A 26891-nucleotide genomic window follows, 5' to 3' on the forward strand; every position below is an offset into this window, starting at 1 on the left:
TTGTAGGCAGATGCTTTTACCGTCTGAGCCACCAAGGAAGATTCTCTTGTTCACTATGGATGCTTTAAAATGTGAGGGTTACATCTTGTCTGATAAGGCAAAGTCTCTAAATTCTAAATAAGGGTCACTTAAAAACATCTTTTAAGAATCATTATTGTGATTGGATCCAGAATTAAATTTGTCTATTTGACTAACGGGAAATCTTAGGCTGTTAAAAATAAGAACTATGTTTATTTGCCTTCTAAGTTCCTCAAATTGTAGATTGTTAGGTAATAGGCACCCAAAAGTAGACTGATCAAATAAATAAAATGAGTAGAGTGAAGTCATATAGTTTCATTCCCAATTTGTTTTTGAAACTTTTTAATATAAGAAAATATATTCCATAATAGTCTGTGGTTCTATTACATTGTCTTCAACTTTGTTATTAAAATGCTCTAAAGTAGATTATAAAAAAAATGAATACCTCCATTTAAAGACATACCTAAAATTCAAAGCTATGTAAATACTTTCAAAATCAGTATAATTATCAAGGGACTTGGATTTGACATTTTCTTGCATCTATATTATTAAAGTGATTTTATCAGAAAGGTTTACTGGGAATGGACAGTAGACCTAGTTTTGCAAAAGTTAAAGGGAATCTGCTGTATTTATCAAGCTTGGGAAATAATCTGCTGTTATATCTCTGGCCACTGGTAACTACAGATTGAAGTAATTCAAGGTCATCCTGGCTGGCAACTGTGGGGTCACACTGCCATCTAGTGGCCATCTCCACTGCCGGTGACATCTCTTCCAGGCCATGTTGATGCTGAAGGGACTGGATTTCCATTAGTTACATGTATCTAAGAACCCATTTTCACATCTCACTGGATAATAAAGTATTTAAGGGAGAAACCATGCCTTATGTATTCTTTTTCTGGGGGAAACAACCCCCAAGGCAGCGAAATATCCACCTGTAACTTTAGTCAGCCCTCCTATACCTGCAGATTCAGCCAACCTCAGACCAAACACGACTGTAGTATTTACTGGGGGAAAAAAAAAATCCATGTATAAGTGGACCCTCGCAGCTTAAACCCGTGTTGTTCAAGGGTCAACTACATTTGTTAACTTTGATGTGAAATATGTTCTCGACTCACCCAACTAAGGATATCAGAATTTTTCACTTCTCATCCTTTGTACTCCTCCCTACCCTTAAGTCTACTTCTGCTCAGGCTGCATAAAATCTGGAAACAGTAAAAAATCATAGTGGGACTGTCTCAAGTTTCTGGTCCCATTATCATGTTTCCAATTTAAGAAATGGAAATAGATATTGCTGGCTTATCCTTAATACTAGAGACTAAAAAAAATAGATGGCAGTGAATTCTTCCAGTGGCTAAATGAAACACAACCAAGTCATTAGCAAATTTTCGGAAATATAAACATCATTATAATTATCATTCTGATGCCCAGGTACACTTTAAAGTGCTGGGCATTGTTCCAAGTGCTTTCCATGCGTTCTCATACAGTCCTCAAAACAATACTACAAAGTGGTTATAAACCCAGTTTCAACACTACGAAAACTGAGGCAGAGGAGGAGAAAAAAAGAAGGAGAAAGAAATGAGACTCGCTTAAAAGTTCCCACGGGTAAATGGAAAAGCTGGGATATGAAACCAAGCAATGTACTGGTAAAGAACAAAGAAACAACAAGCACAGTGATATTCAGATTTCAAAAAATACTCAAATATTCCTAACAAAAATAACTCGGAAAAGTGAGTTGCTTTAGCAGAGAATTACTCTCATCTATTTTTTAGAAAACATGTATTGAATGAGCCAAGTTTATCCATGAAAGAACGTTTATTTACCTATTTATATATCTACCTTGGTCCAAAAAATACTAAAGGTGGCTTAAAAACGGATCATAGTCACTTTTTGCAATATAGTCAAGGTCTTAAATGTATTACTCTTCCCAAAAGCTAGCTGCTTCCAAACTTGATTTAATATTTTGCATGTTTTCTCGCCGTTGCTTGGTGAATGTATTTGCTTCTCCCTTCTGTAACCGTCGTCTCACAGCTGATTTTTGTTGTTTCGTCAACTGACGTTTCACCTTCTGTTTCACCAATTCCTGGAAAGATACTATGAATTAGTATCACTGAAAACTGATCATTTTGATAAGGAGTAAATGGTCAATAAAAGAAAGATTTACATTGCTAATATTTTAAAATTCTGTTAAAAGCGTGAGTTTAAAAAGTTCCAAACACTGACAGTATACCAAATTAACCAGCAATAAAACAAAACACTGAACTGCTACAAAACAGGAGGAATTAAATTCTTAACCGAAATACAGATCACAGCAAAAAGCAGGGTATAGCAGTACAGTAGTGAACAGTCACAATTTTTTGAGTAACAAATCATCATAGTGCCACCTAGTGTCACTAGGAAAACTGGGAAAAACCAAACAACCGGCCAAACAAATCCCCCAAACCCAAACCCAACAAGATAGAAAACAAAACCACCACCAACAAAAAAACCAAAAAATCCCCAAGACAAAAAAACCTGCTGATTCCTTTGCTTTCTACGTAAAAGTAGGCATGGTTCTGCAGCAGAAAATTATGTTTGAAAGCATTTAGTACTGGTCAAATACACGCAAGAGCGTTTTCATAACTTTAGGTGTAGAAACGACTCGATGGCAGGAGTTACTCATGGAAAAGTCCTCATACAGTTTCTGGGAGAAATTTATGTTTTCACATGATGAATGATCATAAATTCAAATTATTTCTTTATCACTTAAGACACAGGCTGCCAATGCCAAATGACATGCAAGATGAATATTTTTTTCACAGCAACCTTTTTTTCCCCCTCTGGAGTATTCAGCCTGTTATTTAATCATATATAATCTTACATCATCCAACCTCTCCTAAAAAAAGAAGTTGAACGGTGAAAGGATTAAAGCAAGGGGCTCTTCTTACTATGCCTCACTCTGTTAGGCACAAAGAAGCATTTATTAAAAATCTGTCATTAAAAGTAAAGATTAATGGATGTGAGAGGTAAAAAAGAACTAGGGAAACCAGTCTTCCTAATGCAGTGTTTCTTGGACCGTATGTGTATTAGTGTAAAAATCTGGATGAGTCGAGTTAAATGCAGACTTTGGATTATTTCACATAGTTAGACAGACGGGCTTTAACAAGTTATCCCTCTTTATTTTAGTCTGATGATTCTCAATGGGAAGAAAAGTAAAAGGAGAGAAAGGGAAACAAGAATCAGAATGCAAGTTCCTACAGAGGCTGATACCCTATGAGATACAGTCTCAGGAAAGTCACAGTTTCAGAACCACCTGGTTGGTATTGCAGAAGTTTCATGACTGAAAGTGTTAGGACTGGCTGAAAGTTTAACATCGGAGTGACTTTTCTCTATCTCAGGAAACTAGGCAACTGTCACAGTTCCTCACCCCTAGAGACCAGAAACCTGAATCAGATCAGCATCATAAGCCTGGTGTCCTAACTTATCACCAAGACAACAGAGCAACACCTTCAGACTTCTGAAGTCAGTTATTTCCAAATCACAACTCTTAACACTTAAATTCTCAATCAGGTGGGAGAATAGGATAAAAAGACATATCTAGTAATAAAAAGTCCTCTCCCCACCCACCCAAATAACTACCTAAGATCATTCTGTCCCATAAAAATGTAAGCTCAGTATGAACAGAGATAAAACTAGGAAAGAAAGCACTCAACAGATTGGAGACTGGGAAAACTGTAGAACATGTACCACGTTTAAACCAGAGTTCAGACAGAGGCCTCCAGGATAGCTCTAAGAAAAATCAATTTGTTTTCTAAATATTCTGCTTGAACTTCCCCTTGGTGCTTTACTTCAGCGAGACCGTAAGATAATCATATACCAAACAGCTAAAGAAAATAAGGAGATAATGAACTACTATGCATGCATGTCCTAATTTAGAACAATTTACAATTTTAACAAATTTAACTTTTATGTTAAAAACAAGTGGGAAAAAAAGCCACATTAGTATATTTAAAAAAGAATGATGAAAGGGGAAATAAAATAGTTGACCCTTGAACAGTTAGGCTGTGTTAGGGGCATGGACACACTTTACAGTCAAAAATCTGAGTACAACGTGAAGAACCAGCCGCCTGCGTCAGAGGCGCCTCTGCAACTGCAGAGTCAACCAACTGCAGACCGTGGGGTTCTGCGCGTGCTCAGTCGCTCAGTCGTGTCCAGCTCTGTGACCCTGTGGACTGTAGCCCGCCAGGCTCCTGTCCATGGGGATTCTGTAGGCAAGAACACCAGAGTGGGTTGCCACTTATGTCTCCTGCACTGATAGGCAGGTTCTTTACCACTAGCACCCCCTGGGAAGCCCACAGGAGTGACCCAGTAAGCATCCTGGAAATGTTGAATAATAGTTACCGGAGGAATCGTTGAACAGCTTAAAACACTACCCACAGAAGTAACACTCAGGGTTCTTGCTCTGTGTCGATTAGTATCTTCCATATTTTCTTCATCTCTAATAATAAAATAAAAATTTACCTAGTTAATTCTTAATAGTTAATTATGCTTGATTAATTTATAGAATATTACTATCAATATTCTGAAATAAAGCCATTTCATTAAACTACCCCAAATCTAAAAGTTAAATTTTAGATCTTTTGCTATCTAAGCTGAGGCTGATTCACAAATATGTGAAATTTGTCCAAAAAAAAAATCTTACAAGAAAAATAATGTAATGGTAATTTTAATTGTACATTAACAAATAAGTACAGAAGTTTCAAAGTACCACAGAAAATTCATTTTAAGTATGTATACTAAGAGCACACTTACTACATTTTTATTAGACTATACATTAATCAAACATACATTAGATGAATAATTATTTAAAAATACAAACAATTCATACATCTAAAACCTCATCAATTTATTATTTGAAAGTAATCATTTGAATTTTAAGGCAAAACTGCTTAAAACTGAATACATGTGGTAGCATCAAGTCAACGGTAGACAGAGTTATTTGAATTTTAATAATAAAAGTGATATTTGCTTTTATTCTGTGCATGAAAGTGAAAGTCGCTCAGCTGTATCTGACTCTTTGCGACCCCATGGACTATACAGTCCATGGGATTCTCCAGGCCAGAATACTGGAGTGAGTAGCCTTTCCCTTCTCCGGGGGATCTTCCCAACCCAGGGATCAAACCCAGGTCTCCCACATTGCGGGCAGATTTGTACCAGCTGAACCACGCCCAAGAACACTGGAGTGGGTAGCCTATCCCTTCTCCAGCGGATCTTCTCGATCCAGGAATTGAACTGGGGTCTCCTGCATTGCAGGCGGATTCTTTACCAGCTGAGCTACCAAGGAAGCCCTAAAGGAACGTTGCACCCGAACAGGAACTTGAACCCTGCACCCTCAGATTAAAAGGATGCTCTACTGACTGAGCTATCTGCACATACCGATGCAGAATACAGCTGGCATGCCATTTGAAAAAAGTACTCATTTACCAGAATCAAAGAATAGGTCTCCAGATTAAAGTGAAAATACAATCAACAAAAACCTATACCTGAAAGGCCTGAATTCTTTGCTCAACGATGACAAGGCAATCAGATGAGGACACTCATCTTCATCCTCCTCAGGGCCCACAAGGATTCCACCTTGACCTGTCTCACCATCTTGCCTGGCGTCACGTTCACGTCTGTTCTCCCCGGAAAATTCACTTACAGAACTGTTTTCAACAACCTGCCCTTCTATTTCTTCTAAAGCTTGACTGAATTCAGTCATTTCGAATCTGTGTGCATCAGCACTGTCCTCTGACAAACTCTCTTCCTTTATTTGCTCAAGGTTTTCAAATGACCTGCAACAGCAGTCAACTGATTCAGCTGCACAGTTCCGTCCACCTTCATTTTCTGATCTACAATCCCTGGCTCTTTCTGACATCTCTTCGTCAGAAAATGGGAAGTCAGATCTCTCCTCTGTTTCTGTATTTTTATCCTCTGGACCTGCTGGGTGAAGCAGTTCGTCGTCTGCCTGCATCTCCTTCGTGTAGCCGCTGGCAGAAACCTCTACGTCAAGAGAATCCTCCCTCCTAGGAGAAAAGAATGTTACGCATTTAGGAGAGAGAAAAAAATCCACCTGACATGGGCAAGTGTATTTAGTATTTGGATGAATCATGACTCTCAAATGAGTTTAACAGTTTATAGATTTTAAAGGTTTTTCTCTGGCTAAAAGGTAATACTTAAATCACTTAAGTACACAAATATAAAAGACATATGTTACTTGTCATTTAAGAATAAAAGGACTGCGAAGAGCAACAGATATTAGAAAAATTAGAGAAATTTCAGTGCATACTGACTTAATGAATTAACTTTCAGAGGGGGCTAACAATTTTAAGTTAGGTCAATCATCCCAAATCAGAAAACAGCATCTTAATTGAGCATATAAAATGAGAAAATTTGGCTGTGAGAATTATGTTCCATGAATCAATTAAAGATAGTTTCTATAGTGAATAAAGGAAAAACACATTTCTGATAAACACTTGACTATATTCCTTAAAAATGCGTTCTTCACAGAGCATCCACTATTGAATAAGAGTTCTTGAATTTATAAGAAACTATGTTCCTCTTCCAAATTCAGTAAGGTTAATGGACCACAGGGAAGCATAGTTTTTAAGTTTCATTTGTATATTACCAGCAGTGATACTGAACAATGATTATAATGTACCACAGGTCACTATTTGAAAAACTTTTAGATTAAAGCATTAACTTCTAAGTAAATAAATCAGGTATTTTAACAGAATTCTATCATTTTATCCAATACAGTGTACAAACCTTATATCACTAAAGGTTGGGAAAAGCTCACTTTCATAGCTGAAACGTTTCATGAAGAAATCTCTAATGCATTTCACATCTCTGTCAAAATACCTGCAAAAGCAAGAATCATTTTTTTTATACAGACTTTGTTGCTCATCTTTTTCCTTATTAGCCAATGACAACATCTCTGCTATTTGTTATGACACTCTTATCCTTACATGAAAGAGAAAAGGATGTTACTCAAAAGAAAAATAAATCAGTTGTCAGTATCTGAAAAACTAAAACTAAAAGCAGAGGAACTAACAAGGACTATAAGCTGTCAAGGGCACCCAGTTCCTACGGTTAGAATAAACCCAAGGTTCCCCCATACTGTGACAGATACACATACGAAACAAGGAAAAGATACAGGCCTGCAGTTTGGGGGCCAATTTCTACTTTTCAGTCTGTCTAGTTATAGTTCCCATCAGCTGTGTTCACTAGAACCTCTAGTCAACCGGGAAAGTTGAAGATAAAAACAGACTAGTGACTCAGAAGAAAAAGTTTGGGGACTAATGAATGTTATGGTTATATTATCTTTATTACCCATTAGCTAATATGCAGTAAACATCTATAAGAGATTAATAATGCTATGGCTTATAAATAATAATTTGAAGACACGTTACTCTGGGAGTAGAAGGACCTCTGAGTATCAGGGTGCTTTTTAGGTAACCATAAAATAGCAGGAACAGATTAAATTCTCTAGAAGGTGTCCAGAAAGGGAGAATTGAGAGACAGGATGACATGGAATTGAGAGAACAGGAGAAAAAATACTCAACCTTAATTTGATTATGCTCAATTGCATCATGGAATACAAACACATAAAGGAAAATGTTCTGTCATATTTCACAATTGGGCTTGTTTAGATGGTCAAGTAATGTGAGAAATAAGATTACCACAGTATATAAATCAATTCTGCCCTGTGTCAGGATGAGGTTTTACGTGAATTCCTTTCTCTTAACAAAATAAAAGCTAAAAATGATAGGAGGTAGTATCATTATCTGTCTGGTAACTGAGGTTTAGTATAAAGCCACAACTTTCATTAAGGCCATAAAAAATTATTAAATTATGCTGGGTGAAATCCTCTTGGAGGCAACTATGCAACAGAGAGAAAAGCAGAAAAAGGCAGAAAGGATGGTGTCCAGGGTCCTCCCTTCTGTGTCCCTACTGCTGAACAGGCTTTTGTTTTAAAAATTGGGGTTTTACCCCAAAGTTTGTTTGGATAGATAGTTCCATTGCTAAGAAAGCTTGACTTTTGCAAGTCTGTCAACTCACAAGAGTAATTTAAATTCTTTTGATGATTTATAAAAGTAAACAGTTTCTTCAGACTTCTAATAAACAATATTATTTTAATGAATAAATTAATTTTAAAACTGGATCAATGTGCATCCCCCCCCCCTTTAAAATACTGAGTAAGAAAAGTTCTTAGGTGGAAAGATCCTAGCACTTTGATATCCTTATCAGCCACTTCAAAACAGTTATTAACCCAAATGGCAGTATGACAAGGCTGAAAAGTTAAGAATAAATTAAAAAATGACTGCAGCACACATAAACACAGCCACGTCCAAAGTATACCATTCAGCATTGGGATGAGAAGTTGAAACCATCTGTGGAAAATCGATCATGGTAATGTGGTCATCTTCATCCAAAATGAGATTGAATTCATTGAAATCTCCATGAATCAGTCCGTGATTTGCAAGTTTAACAATCAGTTCCATAGCTTCATCATATACTGATGCAGGATCTTCAACATGGTGTATTTGACATCTGAAAGTATGGAAATGGTTCATTTGTCATCATTCAAAATTTTAATTAAAGCAAGCATGGGTGTATTTACATATAAATATTATTTCCATTTCAAGCCTCTCTAGCCTCTCTTCATTCCTATCTGTATATAGACATAATACCTCTTATTTAAAAAAAAAAAGCTACAACCCACTCCAATCTACATCTTCTTTCCACTATTATACACATTCTTTGTTCCACATTCTTTATAACCAAACTCCTCTAGTTGTGCTTTACCCAATTTTTTCCCTCCCATTCTAATGAACCCATTTCAAACAGGCTTTCATCCATCCTGCTCCAATAAAATAGCTCCTGTCAAAACTACCAATGACTTCCAAATGACTTGCCATATCCAATGGTCAGTTCTTGACTGTCATCATAATCTGGTCTATTAGCTAATCCCTTCCCGGTCTATGAAGCATATCCTTTCACTTGACCCTTGGCCTACTAACTCTTAAGGCTGTCCTCTTTCTGCACTGATCATTCCTTCTTAGTCTTTTTAGCTAGTTTTTCAGCCTTTCCCTGACTTATAAATTTTGGAGCTCCTCAAAGTCTAATCCTAAAACCTACTGTCTTAACCATTCTTGATCTCATTCACAGACTTCAATCTAGACTTTCCCTGAGCTTCTAGGCATCTCTAACTTACCATGTCCCCAAGTGAACCTCTGATTCTGCCCCACTCTCTAACTCCCAACTGTCTTCCTGCAGCCTTTCCCATTTCTATAACTGGCAACTTTATCCCTCTAAGTAATTCACTATTCAGGCCCCAGATCTTTATTTGCCACTTCCTTCTTATCAACATCTAATCTCAAACAAATCATGTAGGCCCTAACTGTAAAACTCATCCAGAATCTGACAATGTTCCCTCACCTTCACATCTACCATTCTGATCTAGACTACCATCATCTCCTTCAAGGATGGTGATAATCTCCTAACTTTTCTTCCTAATCCTGTCCTAGTCTTCCTTTAGTCTATTTTCAATACAGCAGCCAGAGTGATCCCATTACAGTATTAATCAGATCATATCCCTTCTCAATTCAAAACTCCTCCAATGGCAGAGAATTCCCTGGCAGTCAGTGGTTAGTACTGTCATTGCCACCAAATTAATCCTCCAATTGTTTCCTGTCTCAAACAAAATAGTCCCTGTAATATTGTCTCAATGGCAGTCATGTGAGGAAACAGAAGTGTATCAAAGCAACCTTAAAGTTACTCAATGTTGGGCTTCCCTGGTAGTCCTGGTAGATGGTAAAGAATCCACCTGCAATGCAGGAGATCTGGGTTCGATCCCTGTGTCAGGCAGATCCCCTGGAGAAGGGAATGGCAGCCCACTCCAGAATTCTTGCCTGGAGAATTCCACGGACAGAGGAGCCTGGCAAGCTATAGTCCATAGGGCTGCAAAGAGTCCGACATGACTGAGCAACTAACACTTCCTTTCTTTCATATTTAAATATATCCTATCTACCACAATAATCCGCTGCCTCTCCGATCTCATCACTCACAATTTTCTCCCTGACTCACTCAGCTCCAGCCACAGTGGCTCCTCACTGTTCCCTGAACATAAAGGTATGCTCCCATCTCAGGACTTTTGCTCTTTTCTCTGCCTAGAATGTACTTAGATATCTGCATCATTTCTTCTTTCGCTTCTTTCAGGATTCTGCTGAAAAGTCCCTTTACCAATGAGAACTCTTCTGACCATCCCAGCCTTCCACATCCATCTCAGTATTTCTTGTCCCACTTACCCTACTTTATTTTTATCCATAGCATTCACCACTCTCTGATGTATCATATAATTCCTTGTTCACCTATTTATTCCAAGTTTCCTTTCATCAGAACGTAAGCTCTGTGAGGACAGGGACTTTGTTTATTGGGGTGCCTTGAACAGTGCTTGGCACACACTAGATTGTTAATAAAAATCCACATTGTCAGAATGAAACTGAGTTTTCAATTTGCCTTTAAGTCTACTGCTTTTTGTTAACTTCTAACCTCCCCAAAGTCATACTGCATTTAATGAAAAAAACTTATTTAAAAAAAACTGAACCTTACAACTATTTATTAGAACTCACGGTTTTAAGAATAATAAATACTTACAGAGGATAGCCACTTATGAGTTCCATGACCACTGCATGGCGATTATAATCAATTGGCTTTGGAACTGGAAATTTCCTTTCATACAATGCCTAAAATATAGCACAACAGGTAAAAAGTAATGAAGAGGTCATTAATTTTTAGGGAACAATAAAGTTAAGTGTACCTGTCCAAAACCAGGGGGGAAAAAAAATCATAACCTTCACAAAATTATAGTTAACACATGATTATGTATGGCTTATTCACAGCACAGGATGAGCTGTACATAAAAATAAAATTGGAAATCAGTTTTGCAATTCATTTTTTTTTAACCAAACATTCATTTATTGAACATTTACCAAATATACATTGTGCTACGGTTACAAAAGTGAGTGTGAAAATGTCTCTGCCTTCAAGAAGTTTAGTCTCTTAGGATATGTATGTCCTCTTCTATTTTGTAAGTTTCTGTCATTTACTGGAATGTGCTTAAAGAATTCAAATGGAAATAAATTGTGTTTTAGGAAATACTGTCTCTTCTGGTGTATCAAGAAACGAAATATTTCAGGACACTGGACATTTTACTTTATAGAGCACTGACTTTTCTCTTCAGACCACAGTATCAATCTATCGTGTGACAAAGAGTCACTGTGGTCACAGACACCGGTAGTGTGAGTCAAATGTTACTACCTACCATTCATAAATTCATTTTTCTCCCTATGCTTCACTTTTCCTATCCTACTGCTTTCAAAGTCGTGTTGTTATTACTTCCTTCAAAATATCTTGGTTTTCTGTATTCTGCCATTTGGAATGCTGCCATTTCTAACAGGGCTTTGTCATTGTTACCCCAACCACATCAACAATGGTTCTAGCTCTGCACACCAAACCTTTCTTCAGTGTACCAGTACCAACTAAGATGCGTGTGTCAATGCTCCATTTTAAAAAAACCTACAACGCTGTAAACATTGATTTCAGTCTGAATAATTTTTCCTAGTTTTCAAAACTCTTTAATCCACTTAATCCAGTCCTAGTTCTCTTCAATACTCTGTCCAATAAACACTCTAGAGTGCAGTCGTACAGCCAACTCAGTGACTGTTACCATACACCCATGGCTCATGCTCACATCCGTGTCTTGGTCATTCTGGCTTCTTTGGAAAAGTATACTGTCTTGCTTTTCCTTACAGACAAATCATGTGAACTCCCATTCAAGAAACCTCCTTCTACTCTATGTATTCTACTCTACAGAAGTTTCTCTAAACTCAACATGATTTGACATTTAAACTGTTTTTTACTCTATTTTTTAATTGAAGGGTAATTGCTTTACAGAATTTTGTTTTCTCTCAAACATCAAGAATCAGCCGTAGGTACACCCCTGTCCCCTTCCCTCCCTCCAATCTCCCTCGCCATCCCACCCTTCTGGATTGTTACAGAGCTCCTGTTTGAGTTCCTTGAGACACACAGCAAATTCCCACCTGGCTATTTACTTTACATATGGTAATGTAAGTTTCCAAGTTACTCCCTCCATGCATCTCACCCTCTCCTTCCTCCCCTTTCCCTAGTCTGTAAGTCTGTTCTCTATGTCTGTTTCTCCATTGCTGCCCTGCAAATAAATTCATCAGCACCATCTTTTTAGAGTCCATATATATGCATTAGGATATGACATTTGTATCTCTCTTTCTGACTTACTTCACTCTGTAATAGGCTCCAGGTGTGTGTTTATGTTACCTTCCTAATTTTAAGACAGACTGTTACTCCTTTGGTATTCACTGTTCACTTCCACCCTCCTTCTCCTACGCTGCAAAATCCTCAACAGACAGGCAGGCACATAGCCGACACTCAGTGTATGCTTAACAGGGTTACTTTTATGAGGCTGTCTACTCTTTCCTATCCTCCTCAGACAGGAACTGAACTACTTCCCACTCCCCAGTGACTGTCTGCTTGGTTGTATATTTTTTATTTTTAAATCCAAATGGTTTTGGATTTGAGCCTTGGCGGCTCACAAGTATATAACAACTTTAACTAATGTCACAGTGGTTTAGCCCTGTGCCATAATCCTTAAGTTAAAGCTCAATTTTATTTTTATTTGGGAAAAGAGGGAATAAACTTACGAAACATATTTATGTACAACCAGACTCTATTCCTGTATCTTCCTATAAACATACCAAGAAAACATTTAATATAGTTTGGGGGAAATGTGTAACAATTCCTACCAAACTGCTTACTCACATTACTGATGAGTAATGGTTTGTGGTCACAGGACATAAACCATTGGTATAAGACAAAAAACAGAGTATGTATGATATTAGTAGCACTTCTTTATACTGCCTTGAGGATTCTTCCCTCATGATACAGGTCACACAACTCTTAATTATTCAAAAATTTTTAAAAGTTATAACAAATAAATCCTACTGGAGAGAATAATAAAAATGCAGTTACTTGTTAATTTACTAGTGAAGACAATTAACTTGGTTATTTTTAAAGATATTTAATAAATCTATATGAACTTATTTTGAAAGGTTAAAGGTTAAAAACTAAGATTTTTACCATTTCTAATATACATACAAATTCATAAATTAACATTTATTCCATTGTGGGGAAAAAATAGTAGTCAACTATCTGAGACACTAAGGTCTCCAAAGAAGGTAACTATCTGATGTTTTTAACTAGAGACAGACATACATATATACAATGAACAGATATACATTCACACACACACATTTATATCATTAATTATTTTAGGCTACTCTACCTTGTTAACATTGCTGCATAAAAATTGCCTTTATGCATTTATAACAGCTAAAAACACCTTTGCATAGAAGGAAATCACCAGAAAAACAAATAACAGAAATAGTCAAAACAGTTAAAAGTGACTGTAAGGACTGTGACAGGCAGTAGGGAGATATGGAGGCCACGGACTGATGCGTGTCACTACAACCTTTTAACTACACATACTGTTTGGTTAATAATTTAAAATTAATTAAAAGTACCTTCATATAAGCAAATTCTTTCATGGCAGAGAGACGAGATAAATAAAGCCAAGACATGTTATGCCTGTGTTTATGGTAATCACGCTTGTTTTTCAGATTTCGAAAGGAGGTTCTTCCCAGTCTGTGAAGCTTTAATGCAAACTGCTGCCCTTCTTCATTTGCAACGATGTAAATATCTAAAATCAAAATTTTAAAAGGATAATTATTATATTTTTATTCCAGTAAGTTTAATCAATTCTAATTTTCTAACTTTGATTTTAGTTGTACCAAATTTTATCTTTCTTAATAACTCGAAATACTTATTCAGCAAAACTCTTTATTTTAGTTACAATTCAAAGTGATGGCATGTATTAATACCTACTACAAAGAAAACAGGGGAGCAAAGTTATTGCTTCCAAAGCAAAAGTTATTGCTTCCAAAGGTATTTAATGCTCAATTCAATTTAGTGGGAATACATCTAATTGTTCTTTAGTGTCCTACATGTATGAGAACGTTGATGTTCACTCTTGCCATCTTGTTTGACCACTTCCAATTTGCCTTGATTCATGGACCTAACATTCCAGGTTCCTATGCAATATTGCTCTTTACAGCACCGGACCTTGCTTCTATCACCAGTCACATCCACAGCTGGGTATGGTTTTTGCTTTGGCTCCATCCCTTCATTCTTTCTGGAGTTATTTCTCCACTGATCTCCTGTAGCATATTGGGCACCTACTGACCTCGGGAGTTCCTCTTTCAGTATACTATCATTTTGCCTTTTCATACTGCTCATGGGGTTCTCAAGACAAGAATACTGAAGTGGTTTGCCATTCCCTTCTCCAGTGGACCACATTCTGACCATGCCATCAAGGTCAACAAGAGTTCGAAATGCAGTACTTGGATGCAATCTCAAAAATGACAGAATGATCTCTGTTCATTTCCAAGGCAAACCATTCAGTATCACAGTAATCCAAGTCTATGCCCCAACCAGTAACGCTGAAGAAGCTGAAGTTGAACGGTTCTATGAAGACCTACAAGACCTTTTAGAACTAACACCCAAAAAAGATGTCCTTTTCATTATAGGGGACTGGAATGCAAAAGTAGGAAGTCAAGAAACACCTGGAGTAGCAGGCAAATTTGGCCTTGGAATACGGAATGAAGCAGGGCAAAGACTAATAGAGTTTGGCCAAGAAAATGCACTGGTCATAGCAAACGCCCTCTTCCAACAACACAAGAGAAGACTCTACACATGGACATCACCAGATGGTCAACACCGAAATCAGATTGATTATATTCTTTGCAGCCAAAGATGGAGAAGCTCTATACAGTCACCAAAAACAAGACCAGGAGCTGACTGTGGCTCAGATCATGAACTCCTTATTACCACATTCAGACTTAAATTGAAGAAAGTAGGGAAAACCACTAAACCATTCAGGTATGACCTAAATCAAATCCCTTATGATTATACAGTGGAAGTGAGAAATAGATTTAAGGGCCTAGATCTGATAGATAGAGTGCTTGATGAACTATGGACTGAGGTTCGTGACATTGTACAGGAGACAGGGATCAAGATCATCCCCATGGCAAAGAAATGCAAAAAAGCAAAATGGCTGTCTGGGGAGGACTTACAAATAGCTGTGAAAAGAAGAGAAGTGAAAAGCAAAGGAGAAAAGGAAAGATATAAGCATCTGAATGCAGAGTTCCAAAGAATAGCAAGAAGAGATAAGAAAGCCTTTCTCAGCGATCAATGCAAAGAAATAGAGGAAAACAACAGAATGGGAAAGACTAGAGATCTCTTCAAGAAAATGAGAGATATCAAGGGAACATTTCATGCCAAGATGGGCTCGATAAAGGACAGAAACGGTATGGACCTAATAGAAGCAGAAGATATTAAGAAGAGGTGGTAAGAATATACAGAAGAACTGTATAAAAAAGATCTTCATGACCCAGATAATCACGATAGTGTGATCACTCACCTAGAGCCAGATATCCTGGAATGTGAAGTCAAGTGGGCCTTAGAAAGCATCACTACAAACAAAGCTAGTGGAGGTGATGGAATTCCAGTTAAGCTATTTCAAATCCTGAAAGATGATGCTGTGAAAGTGCTGCACTCAGTATGCCAGCAAATTTGGAAAACTCAGCAGTGGCCACAGGACTGGAAAAGGTCAGTTTTCATTCCAATCCCAAAGAAAGGCAATGCCAAAGAATGCTCAAACTACCGCACAGTTGTACTCATCTCACATGCTAGTAAAGTAATGCTCAAAATTCTCCAACCAGGCTTCAGCAATACGTGAACTGTGAACTTCCAGATGTTCAAGCTGGTTTTAGAAAAGGCAGAGGAACCAGAGATCAAATTGCCAACATCCGCTGGATCATCGAAAAAGCAAGAGAGTTCCAGAAGAACATCTATTTCTGCTTTATTGACTATACTAAAGCCTTTGACTGTGTGGATCACAATAAACTGTGGAAAATTCTGAAAGAGATAGGAATACCAGACCATCTGATCTGCCTCTTGAGAAATCTGTATGCAGGTCAGGAAGCAACAGTTAGAACTGGACATGGAACAACAGACTGGTTCCAAATAGGAAAAGGAGTATGTCAAGGCAGTATATTGTCACCCTGCTTATTTAAGTTATATGCAGAGTACATCATGAGAAACGCTGGACTGGAAGAAGCACAAGCTGGAATCAAGATTGCTGGGAGAAATATCAATAACTTCAGATATTCAGATGACACCACCCTTATGGCAGAAAGTGAGGAGGAACTAAAAAGCCTGTTGATCAAAGTGAAAGAGGAGAAAAGTTGGCTTAAAGCTCAACATTCAGAAAACGAAGATCATGGCATCTGGTCCCATCACTTCATAGGAAATAGATGGGGAAACAGTGGAAACAGGGTCAGACTTTATTTTTTTTGCTCCAAAATCACTGCAGATGGTGACTGCTTCCATGAAATTAAAAGATACTTACTCCTTGGAAGAAAAGTTATGACCAACCTAGGTAGCATATTCAAAAGCAGAGACATTACTTTGCCAACAAAGGTTCGTCTAGTCAAGGCTATGGTTTTTCCTGTGGTCATGTATGGATGTGAGAGTTGTTGGACTGTGAAGAAAGCTGAGTATCGAAGAATTGATGCTTTTGAACTGTGGTGTTGGAGAAGACTCTTGAGAGTCCCTTGGACTGCAAGGAGATCCAACCAGTCCACTCTGAAGGAGATCAGCCCTGGGATTTCTTTGGAAGGAATGATGCTAAAGCTGAAACTCCAGTACTTTGGCCACCTTATGCGAAGAGTTGACTCATTGGAAAAGACTCTGATGCTGGTTGGGATTGGGGGAAGGAGGAGAAGGGGACGACACAGGATGAGATGGCTGGATGGCATCACTAACTCGATGGATGTGAGTCTGAGTGAACTCCGGGAGTTGGTGAGGGACAGGGAGGCCTGGCATGCTGCGATTCATGGGGTCGCAAAGAGTCGGACACGACTAAGCGACTGAACTGAACTGTATGAGAAGGGATTAATAACATCGTCCTTTACAACATGGGACTTCCCCAGTGGTCCAGTGGTTAAGACTCTACACTCTGACTGGCTGTGAGCTAGTCCTACATGCTGTGAGGTGAGGCCAAAAAAAAAAAAAAAAAATTAGAAAACCAAAAAACCCTTCCTTTTCAGCAATGTGAAGTTCAATTCTTAAACTGTTTCAGTGAATAAATACTGAGTGTCAATATAATCCTAAAGTAATCAGAATGGAGCAGATCTTGTCATAAATATTCTATTTTATTACTAACATTTAGAACATGTCCTAATTACTCATGAGACAAACAGCCTCTCTCTCATGTTGGTGAGATTATAAATTGACACAAATTGGAGGAAATTTGGTAATACCAAAATTCTTAATGTACCCAAGTTTAGCTCTAATATTTCTAAGAATGTAATACTTGACAATTATGAGGAAGACATCTATGCTGATATGAAATGTCATGGATGCACTAAATGGAAAAAAATCAAGGTGTAGAATTGTTAAGGACTGCTTGCTTTCACCTATGATTATAAAAGATACATACATCCTCAGAACATTATATACTTGTATTCATACAGAATATTTCTAGGACATATAGGATATTAAATAAACAGTAATAGCTGAAACTTCAGTACTTTGGCCACCTCATGTGAAGAGTTGACTCATTGGAAAAGACTCTGATGCTGGGAGGGATTGGGGGCAGGAGGAGAAGGGGACGACAGAGGAGGAGATGGCTGGATGGCATCACTGACTCGATGGACGTGAGTCTGAGTGAACTCCGGGAGTTGGTGATGGACAGGGAGGCCTGGAGTGCTGCGATTCATGGGGTCGCAGAGTCGGACATGACTGAGTGACTGAACTGAACTGAAGTGAACTGAATAGCTTTGGGAAGTAATAACAGGAGATGGAGACCTGGGTTAAGAGTTAAGATTCACTTTTCATTGTACTCTCTTCTGTACTTCATCATTTTGCAAGTAATGAAGTTCTTAAAAAAAAAAAAAAAAAAGCCATTTTTTGGATTGAAAAAACTGGACATAAAAAACATTTAAGAGCAAGCGTATCTCAAAAAAAGTGTTTCATTACAGCATTTTATACACATCTACATACCTTCTCACATTTAGGAATCTAGTATTAACTTGATTGTGTGTGTGCTCAGTCACCTCTGACTCTTGTAACCCAATGGACTGCAGCCCACCAGGCTCCTCTTTCCACAGAATTTTCCAGGTAAAAATACTGGAGTGGGTTGCCATTTCCTATGAGAGGGTATCTTCCTGGCCCAGGAATTGAACCTGAATCTCTTGCATTGACAGGCAGATTCTTTACTGCTGAGCCACCAGGGAAGTTCATACCACCTGGGAAGCCTTATTAAATATAAATAGTTTGGATAATAATATACTAGACATGCAAACCACATGAAGTAACCAAAACAACCTCCTTTGAATTAGGTTTTCTAATAGTTCTTTTGCTTCTTATTTTTTTGCTGTCTCAGTTTAAATTAGGTAACTATACAGAATAAACTATGTAGGACAAAAAGCAGTATATAAGAGAGCATGTCATAAAGAAAACCATCCTCTGTTCTTTATTTTTATCATACATAAAAAACCAATACATAAGTATTTCTTTAATGCTATTTCAGAATTTTTTTCTGTGTTCTACACATACTTAACTTTGCCTTGTTGACCATACTGCTGTTATGAAAAAATGTGGTTTTTAGAACTTCCTTGTAGTATTTTTAAAAGTTATTACCAATGTCCAGTTTTTCAGATATTAAAGTAAGAACAGATAAAGTTTTTGCCAAAGATTTCAGTTAGTATAGGAAAACTAATTCTTGGTGTAACTGAACTTTCAGTGATAGACTTAGGGAAAAACAATTTACCGAACTAAGGGTAATTTCAAAATCCATATTGCTTCCAAACAACTTTTCGATTTACTGTTTAGTTAGAAAAATAGAAAATTAAAAAGATGAATCCTTTTCAAAGGGAAATATAAACTAAAGCAAATAATGCACTCAGTAGTACTATGAGCACTTACCAGATTCTTTGCCGACACCCATCTGGTTTCCAACAGACTCAACCACCTGTCTAGAAGACAGTGTTTTCAAAGCTAGGTAATCGTAGCCTGCGTTTGTCAACCGATAGCCTTGGACAGCTAGACAAAATCAAATGAGAAAGATCATATTTTAGTTATATTGTACCATCAAGTCACATCATGTCAAGAGAAGAATTTAAACCTGGGAAGTCTTAGCTGGAAAAAGACTGGTTACCTAGTCTTATGAGTTTCGGCATTTCTTGTAATTTTTATTTCTTCTCTAGAGCAGTGTTACTCAAATGGTAATCTACAGACTGACACCAGTCTATAAATGCTTGTTACTAGTCTGTGACAAGTTATACAAACTGAAATTAAGTGGTTAAGTTAAAAAATTTTTGTATCAGTTTGTCTCAGTTGTGTCTAACTTTTTGCGACCCCTTGGACTATACAGTCTATGGAATTCTCCAGGCCAGAATACTGGAGCGGGTAGCCTTTCCCTTCTCCAGGGCATCTTCCCCACCCAGGGATCAAACCCAGGTCTCCCACATTACAGGCAGATTCTGTACCAGCTGAGCCACCAGGGAAGCCCAAGAACACCAGAGTGGGTAGCCTATCCCTTCTCCAGCACATCTTCCCAACCCATGAATTGAACTGGGGTCTCCTGCATTGCAGACAGATACTTTACCTAAACTGAGCTACCAGGGAAGCCCTATACAAACTGAAATTAAGTGTTTCAGTTAAAATATTTTTGTATCAATATTATAAAATTATTTTGTCTTTAAGTGTAACAAGAAGGAATATGCACCTGTATTCTGATCTTTCTAGTACTTATATTATTTTATAAAGCTATGGATCCTTTATAAAGGTAGAAAGGAGAACTCATCCCTCACCATGATGGTTTGAGAGGTAATGCTCTAGAGTCCTTTGGCAGACTGTACTTTCCCAAGACAGTAGCAACAGTATCTCTATCCTACTTGCTCTTCTGCACCTGGAACTTCCTGATCCCTTATCAGGAAGTAGAAGTTATTTCTCTAACTTCTTTGATCTGCGGGGGCCTGGTGATTGCTCTGAGCAGAACATGGTAAAAGTCTGCTGTGTCAGTTCTAGGTCTAGTGCTTTCTTATTTCTTAGCCTGACAACTTCTATCTGCCTTTTGGAATACCTGCTCTGGGGGAAGCCAATTACATGGAAAATCACAAATGGTGCCTCAAATACTTACTTTTGGTTCGCTCCCAAGCTATGAGTTTATGTTTTACTAGTTCTCTTAAGACTTTATTACAACCACCATGTTTAAGGCTAGCTATAGAAGCAACCAAACTGCAGGGAACAATTTCATGGTTCTTCATGCCCATTTCAACCTGAAATTGAAGAAATCAAAATGTAATCATAACCAATATAGAGTTGTTGTCTATCAAAACCTTGTTAAAAACTTCACTTTTTCAAACTTCTCTGACCACGCAGTTCCGGAACCAATTGTGAGACACAATTATTACCTTCCCTAGTCATATTTTATAATAATGAAAGCAGAAAACTCATGAAGATGTTTAGTCAAGGGAAATTCATGAAAAGTGTTGCTTTAAGGACATTAATTTAGCAGGAATATGCAAAGCAGTTTAGGGAAAACTAGAGGTGGTATACTGGAGAACAAAGACAACGGTCTAAGTCAGAGAAGACAGAAGCCAGAATAGGGAAGAGGTGATGGTAGTGAAGGGAAAGAATTAAAGAAATTAGTATGGGAGAGACTGGCACTTGATAGGGAATGGTAAAGTCAATGAAGAGTGAAAGTAAAAGAAGAGGAAGGACAAGTTTCAAGACATTAATAATCATTATTTTAATGAAGTTTGGGAAAGGAGTGAGGAGGTAGATAAAGCTACTTAATTCTACTTGAGCACACTGAGCTTGAGGTGTTGGAAGGTCCTTCATAGAAGATACTTCACATGAAGATGTTTTAAGGAAAACTGGAAAGGGTGACCTGCACTCAGGAATGAAGTAATAACTACAGGAAAAAAACTGTTAATTATTTGACGAAGAGATACAGTCATGAAAGGGTGCGATCATTAAACAAGAATATAATGGGAGAAAAAGGAGGGATTAGGGACAGAACTTGGGTGGGAATTCACACCAAAAGGTTAAGGACAGCCAGTCAAAGTATGATTACTGACATAGGAGGTACCAGAGAAATAAAAGGAAGAAGGTCAAGGAAAGGTGGTCACCTATATCAAGACTGGTAAGTCTCAAGTGAGACTGAAATATTTTAACAAGTAGGCCACTCCTTGGTGAGCTTCAAAAAGAACTTAAGAATTGCAAAAATCAATTTTTGGAAGAGAAATCTGGCATGGTTCTGATGTCCCAACCAAAACTCACACTTTAAACTTAATTCACCTTCCATGTTTTGTACTGTTTCTCTAAAATTCTCTTGACTCCCCTACTTCTGACAGAGGCATTAAGGGATGAGTTAACACGCTGAGCAAGTAGAGAACAAAGGTATCTTTTGACAGTAGGTATTTAGAGGAAGTCTAGCTGAATTTCAGAATCTATGGGAGGGCAGAAAATTGTCTTCTAAATTTTACAATGAATTTGCATTTCACAGTTTAGTCCTTAAGCAATGCCTATTTAAGCAAAAGATAACAGCTCCTAAATTAAGGTGTTTTATTCTGCAAATGCCTAATCTATGTGTTGATCTTTGTGCTGTAAGACTAAGACTATAAAATTCAGGGGCTCCCCTATACTTAGAATTTATTCCAAATTCTTTACCAAGCCTGTATGGCTCTATATCTATAGCATATTATCTGGCTCCCACCTTCTCCACCTCCTCAGCTTCTTACTTACTATACTCCAGCCACCCTGGCCTTTCTATTCCTCAAAAATTGTTCCTGCTTCCGGGTCTTCGCACTTAACCACTGCAGTTTCCTCTCCCTTCAATTCTTTGCAAGGACTTTACTCTGCCGGCTCCTTTCTATTGAGCTATTATGCCCGCCCCCCATTCTTTCTTTCACTTAGCAAATACTTATTCAGTACCTACCAAGCGCCAGAAACTTTTAAAAACCAGACAAAATTCTTGCACTCAGGCAGTCTTGTCTGACTGAACAGTTTAAAAACAGTATTCAGCCCCCTTGTCCCCATTATGCTGAGTTTCTATTTTATTATCCTCTTATCATCTTCATAGCACTTTTTACCTGATATCCCTCTTATTTATTCGTTTACTGGATGACTTGTCTCCTTCTTATCTGTCCTGTACCCTCTGTAATTCCCTAAAACCTTACTAAAAATCCGTTAAGTATGTGTTGATTGAATGAAACTGAAGGAATGTTAGGTGACTGAGTTTGTGAGTAGGAAATGCAATTCAGTTCAGTCGCTCAGTCCTGTCCAAATCTTTGCGATCCCGTGCACTGCAGCATGCCAGGCCTCCCTGTCCATCACCAACTCCCGGAGTTTACTCAAACTCATGTCCATAGAGTCGGTGACGCTATCCAACCATCTCAACCTCTGTCCTCCCCTTCTCCTCCTGCCTTCAATCTTTCCCAGCATCAGGGTCTTTTCAAATGAGTCAGTTCTTCACATCAGATGGCCAAAGTACCGGAGCTTCAGCATCAGTCCTTCCAATGAACACCCAGGATTGATCTCCTTTAGAATGGACTGGTTGGATCTCCTTGCAGTTCAAGGGACTCTCAAGAGCCTTCTCCAACACACAGTTCAAAAGCATCAATCTTTCCGCGTTCAGCTTTCTTTATAGTCCAACTTTCACATCCATACTTGACTACTGGAAAAACCGTAGCTTTGACTAGTCGGACCTTTATTGGCAAAGTAATGTCTCTGCCTTTTAATATGCTGTCTCGGTTGGTCATAACTTTTCTTCAGCTACCAATTAATCCTCTTCAAGAGTCTTAAACCCTTCTCCGTCGGAAAAAGAAGCCCGGGGTCAGAGAAACTTCCCAGGCCACAGAGACTGGAATGTGATTCTGGAGAGGGGGAGCAGAAAAGGACAAGAGAGGGCCTTTGCTTCAAGTAGGGGAAAATAAAAGATTATGGACAAAGGCTTTTGAAAAACCCGGCTCTCCGATCTTCTTTTCCTCAGTCCCAGTGTCGGCTGCGTTCTGGGGGGCCTAGGGCCCTGCTCAACTCCCAGCAAACTTGGAGCAAGAGGAAGGGCACGCGCGGCGGAAAAGGGCAGAGAAGGGGGGAAAAACGGGGTACTTCTTACCGCTGTCAGGACCCTGAAGTCATCCCGGCTCATGTAACGCAACTTGGCCACATTCACCTTCCCCATGGCGGACCGGAACTCAGGCAAACCGGGGAGACCAGGAGCGCAGTTAACGCAGCTTCTCACGCTTCTCACCGCGGCCGGGCGGCTCGCGCACGCGCAGTTTATCCTACAGGTCCTTGTCACTAAATGGATGTTCCGTTCTCACTGCCTTGGGGCAATGAAACATCTTCTGAGCCTGATGAAGTACACAGTATGGAACAAAGCAGAGTACTTTTTGTAAATTGATTTTGTTATGCAGCTGAATTGGCTGACTCTTTAAGTGTTCTCGAGATCATACGACATTTTTTTTTTTTTTTCGTATCTGTCAGGACCGGCTGTCGAAAGGCCCGTGACCTGCCTCTTAAGAGCAGAGTGGTAATTTAATGAGAAGACCAAGTTTTATCTCCAAACAGCAACTCCTTCTTTAGATGAAGTGAGTTACATCAAGAAAGGGACAAAAAGAACTTGAGCTGGATTCAGGAAAACCAAGGCTGTTCAGTAAGAGTAATCGCAGGATCGGGTCCGTGTCTACCTGCGCATGCTCAGGACGGGCCGCCAAGGTGGAAGAGAACTCGGGCGTCACTTAGCGTACTTGGTCGAAGTTGCTCCCTGGACTCCCCAGCGCGCCTGCGCTGCCTGGGAGTGGGGTCTGGAGTGACATGGGAGGACGGGGTTGCAGTCGGCGTCCCTCCCGCGCTTTTCCAGAGAAAGGGCGCACATGGACGGTTCCCCGTGGAGCTATCGAGGTTCCGAGGCTAGCTCCTAATTTAAAGGCTTTCGGAGAACTGCGGATACAAGCCCAGGGACTTCTCCCTAGGAAAACAAAAATGTAACCTGAGCCGGATCGTTAACAGCTTGCACCCGGACAAAAAGGGTGCCTACTCAGTACTTTGGCCACCTCATGCGAAGAGTTGACTCATTGGAAAAGACTCTGATGCTGGGAGGGATTGGGGGCAGGAGGAGAAGGGGACGACAGAGGATGAGATGGCTGGATGGCATCACCGACTCGATGGACATGAGTTTGGGTAAACTCTGGGAGTTGGTGATGGACAGTGTGGCCTGGCGTGCTGCAGTTCATGGGGTTGCAAAGAATCGGACACGACTGAGCGACTGAACTGACTGACTGAACTGTTTTTTACAAGGATGACAAAACTTGTACAATAATGTTTGCATTTTTGTCTCATCTCAAGAACTATACTTTAAGCCTTTTAGTTCAGTTCAGTTGCTGAGTCGTGTGCATGGACTGCAGCACGCCAGGCTTCTCTGTCCATCACCAACTCCCAGAGCCTATTCAGACTCATGTCCATGGAGTTGGTGATGCCATCCAACCATCTCATCCTCTGTCGCCCCCTTCTACTCTCACCTTCAATCTTGCCCAGCATTAGCATTTTTTCCAGTGAGTCAGTTCTTTCCATCAGGTGGCCAAAGTATTGGGAGTTTCAGCTCCACCATCAGTCTTTCCAATGAATATTCAGGACTGATTTCCTTTAGGATCGACTGGTTTGATCCCCTTGCAGTCCAAGGGACTCTCAAGAGCATCAATTCTTCAGCACTCAGCTTTCTTCATAGTCCAACTCTCACATCCACACGTGACTACTGGAAAAACCCTAGCTTTGACTGGACGGACCTTTGTTAGCAAAGTAATTAATGTCTCTGCTTTTTAATATGTTGTCTAGGTTGGTCATAGCTTTTCTTCCAAGTAGCAAGTGTCTTTTAATTTCATGGCTGCAGTCACCATTTGCAGTGATTTTTGGAGCCCAAGAAAATGAAGTCTGTCACTGTTTCCATTGTTTCCCCATCTGTTTGCCGTGAAGTGATGGAACCGGGTGCCATGATCTCAGTTTTTTGAATGTTTAGCTTTAAGCCAACTTTTTTACTCTCCTCTTTCAGTTTCATCAAGAGGCTCTTCAGTTCCTCTTCACTTTCTGCCATAAGGGTGGTGTCATCTGTGTATCTGAGATTATTGATTGATATTTCTCCCAGCAATCTTGATTCCAGTTTGTGCTTCATCCAGCCCGACATTTCACATGATGTACTCTGCATATAAGTTAAATAAGCAGGGTGACAATATACAGCCTTGAGGTACTTCTTTCCTAATTTGCAACCAGTCTGTTCCATATCTGGTTCTAACTTGCTTCTTGACCTGCATATAGATTTCTTAGGAGGCGGGTAAGGTGGTTTGGTATTCCCATCTCTTGAAGAATTTTCCACAGTTTGTCATGATCTACACAATCAAAGGCTTTGGTGTAATCAATAAAGCAGAAGTAGATATTTTAAAATCTTTAAAAGGCAGTTATTTTGGTTCACCCATCACGGGAGGTGAGGGCACTGCATGTGTTTGAGGAGAATTGTGGGCCACTCCTGGCTTGGCCACATTTCAAACCACTGCTGTTCAGCCTCTCCCTGGGTCCAGGCTCAAAACTTTCAGTGTAAACTTTGGAACTCAGTATTTGCAGGTATTCTCACCTGCATCCCCGCCCCGCCCCCTCCAGTTTTCATTGACCCAAGAGTTGATTTTCCTCTTCTCCAAGGCGATCTGAGTTTGTTGCTGTGTTGAAGCACAGAACTAGCCCTTTCGTAGAACATGCACTGGGATTCTAAGGCGTATAGTCAAATCATCTGTATCTTTACAGCCAGAATAGTTAATATCCTGAAATCAGAAAATAAAGAAAGCAGAACAAACCTCTATCCCTTTGACCCACCTTTGCCTTCTTTTTCATTGCTGAGGGCAGGCTTTCTCTAGTTGCAGCCAGGGCTTCTCATCATAGTGACTTCTCTTGCTGGGGCCTTCCAGATCTAAGGTGCGAGGCCTTCAGTAATATCATTGTTTGGGCCCAGTAGTTGCAGCTCTGGGGCTCTAGAGCGCTGGCTCCGTAGTTGTGCCACACAGGCTTAGTTGCTCCTTAGCATGTGAGATCGTCCCAGATTAGGGATACAAACTGTGGTGTCCCCTGCATTGCAAGGTGGACTCAACCACTAAACCATCAGAGAAGCCCTGAATGCAGTAAATCTTTGATTAACTAAGCTCAACTAATGGAAATCTTTATTGAAATGGAATTTTTCTTTCTGTAATTCACAAAAGACATAAAATGAAAAGTTTTTAAAGAAACCAAATTACTAATTTATGGAATAAGAATGGGATGGGAAACACGTCTTTTGAGTGTCTACTCCTAATCCAACACTTTAGCAGACATTGTTAATTTGTTGTGGCAAAAACCTTAGTTTACTTCTTAACTCTGCTCCAGACAGTAGCCATTAATTGATTGGATTTGGCTAGACTTGCTGTGCTGATTCTGGAGTATTCCCTGGGGTTAATCAGGGAATACTTTCCAAATATCTTAAACTTTCAACATTAATATATATTTTTATAAAATTATCTTACTCAATCTCTTGAAAAGTAAAAGTGATTCAAGTACTGTTCAGTATTCTGCTCTATTCTACCATACCTTGCTTAGTAATGACTAAAATAAAAAAA

At 39.1% G+C, this 26891-nt stretch overlaps 1 protein-coding gene across 1 annotated transcript; it reads right to left on the reverse strand.

Annotated features, from left to right (window-relative positions):
• Positions 1 to 1811: 1811 nt before the first annotated feature.
• RIOK2 (RIO kinase 2) lies at positions 1812 to 23512 on the reverse strand. Its single transcript, XM_086413248.1, has 10 exons — positions 23375 to 23512; positions 20393 to 20531; positions 19177 to 19293; positions 13653 to 13828; positions 10693 to 10781; positions 8395 to 8586; positions 6802 to 6894; positions 5538 to 6059; positions 4396 to 4492; positions 1812 to 2098 (listed from the first exon to the last, which is right to left on the reverse strand). The coding sequence occupies exons 1-10, from the start codon at positions 23438 to 23440 to the stop codon at positions 1934 to 1936; spliced, it is 1656 nt and encodes a 551-aa protein (XP_086269374.1). The 5' UTR covers positions 23441 to 23512; the 3' UTR covers positions 1812 to 1933.
• Positions 23513 to 26891: the final 3379 nt, after the last annotated feature.

Source organism: Bos grunniens, chromosome 7 (genome assembly GCF_055505025.1).
Source record: "Bos grunniens cultivar Pamir isolate PY7600 chromosome 7, Bosgru_T2T1.0, whole genome shotgun sequence".
NCBI classification, from domain to species: Eukaryota; Metazoa; Chordata; class Mammalia; order Artiodactyla; family Bovidae; genus Bos; species Bos grunniens.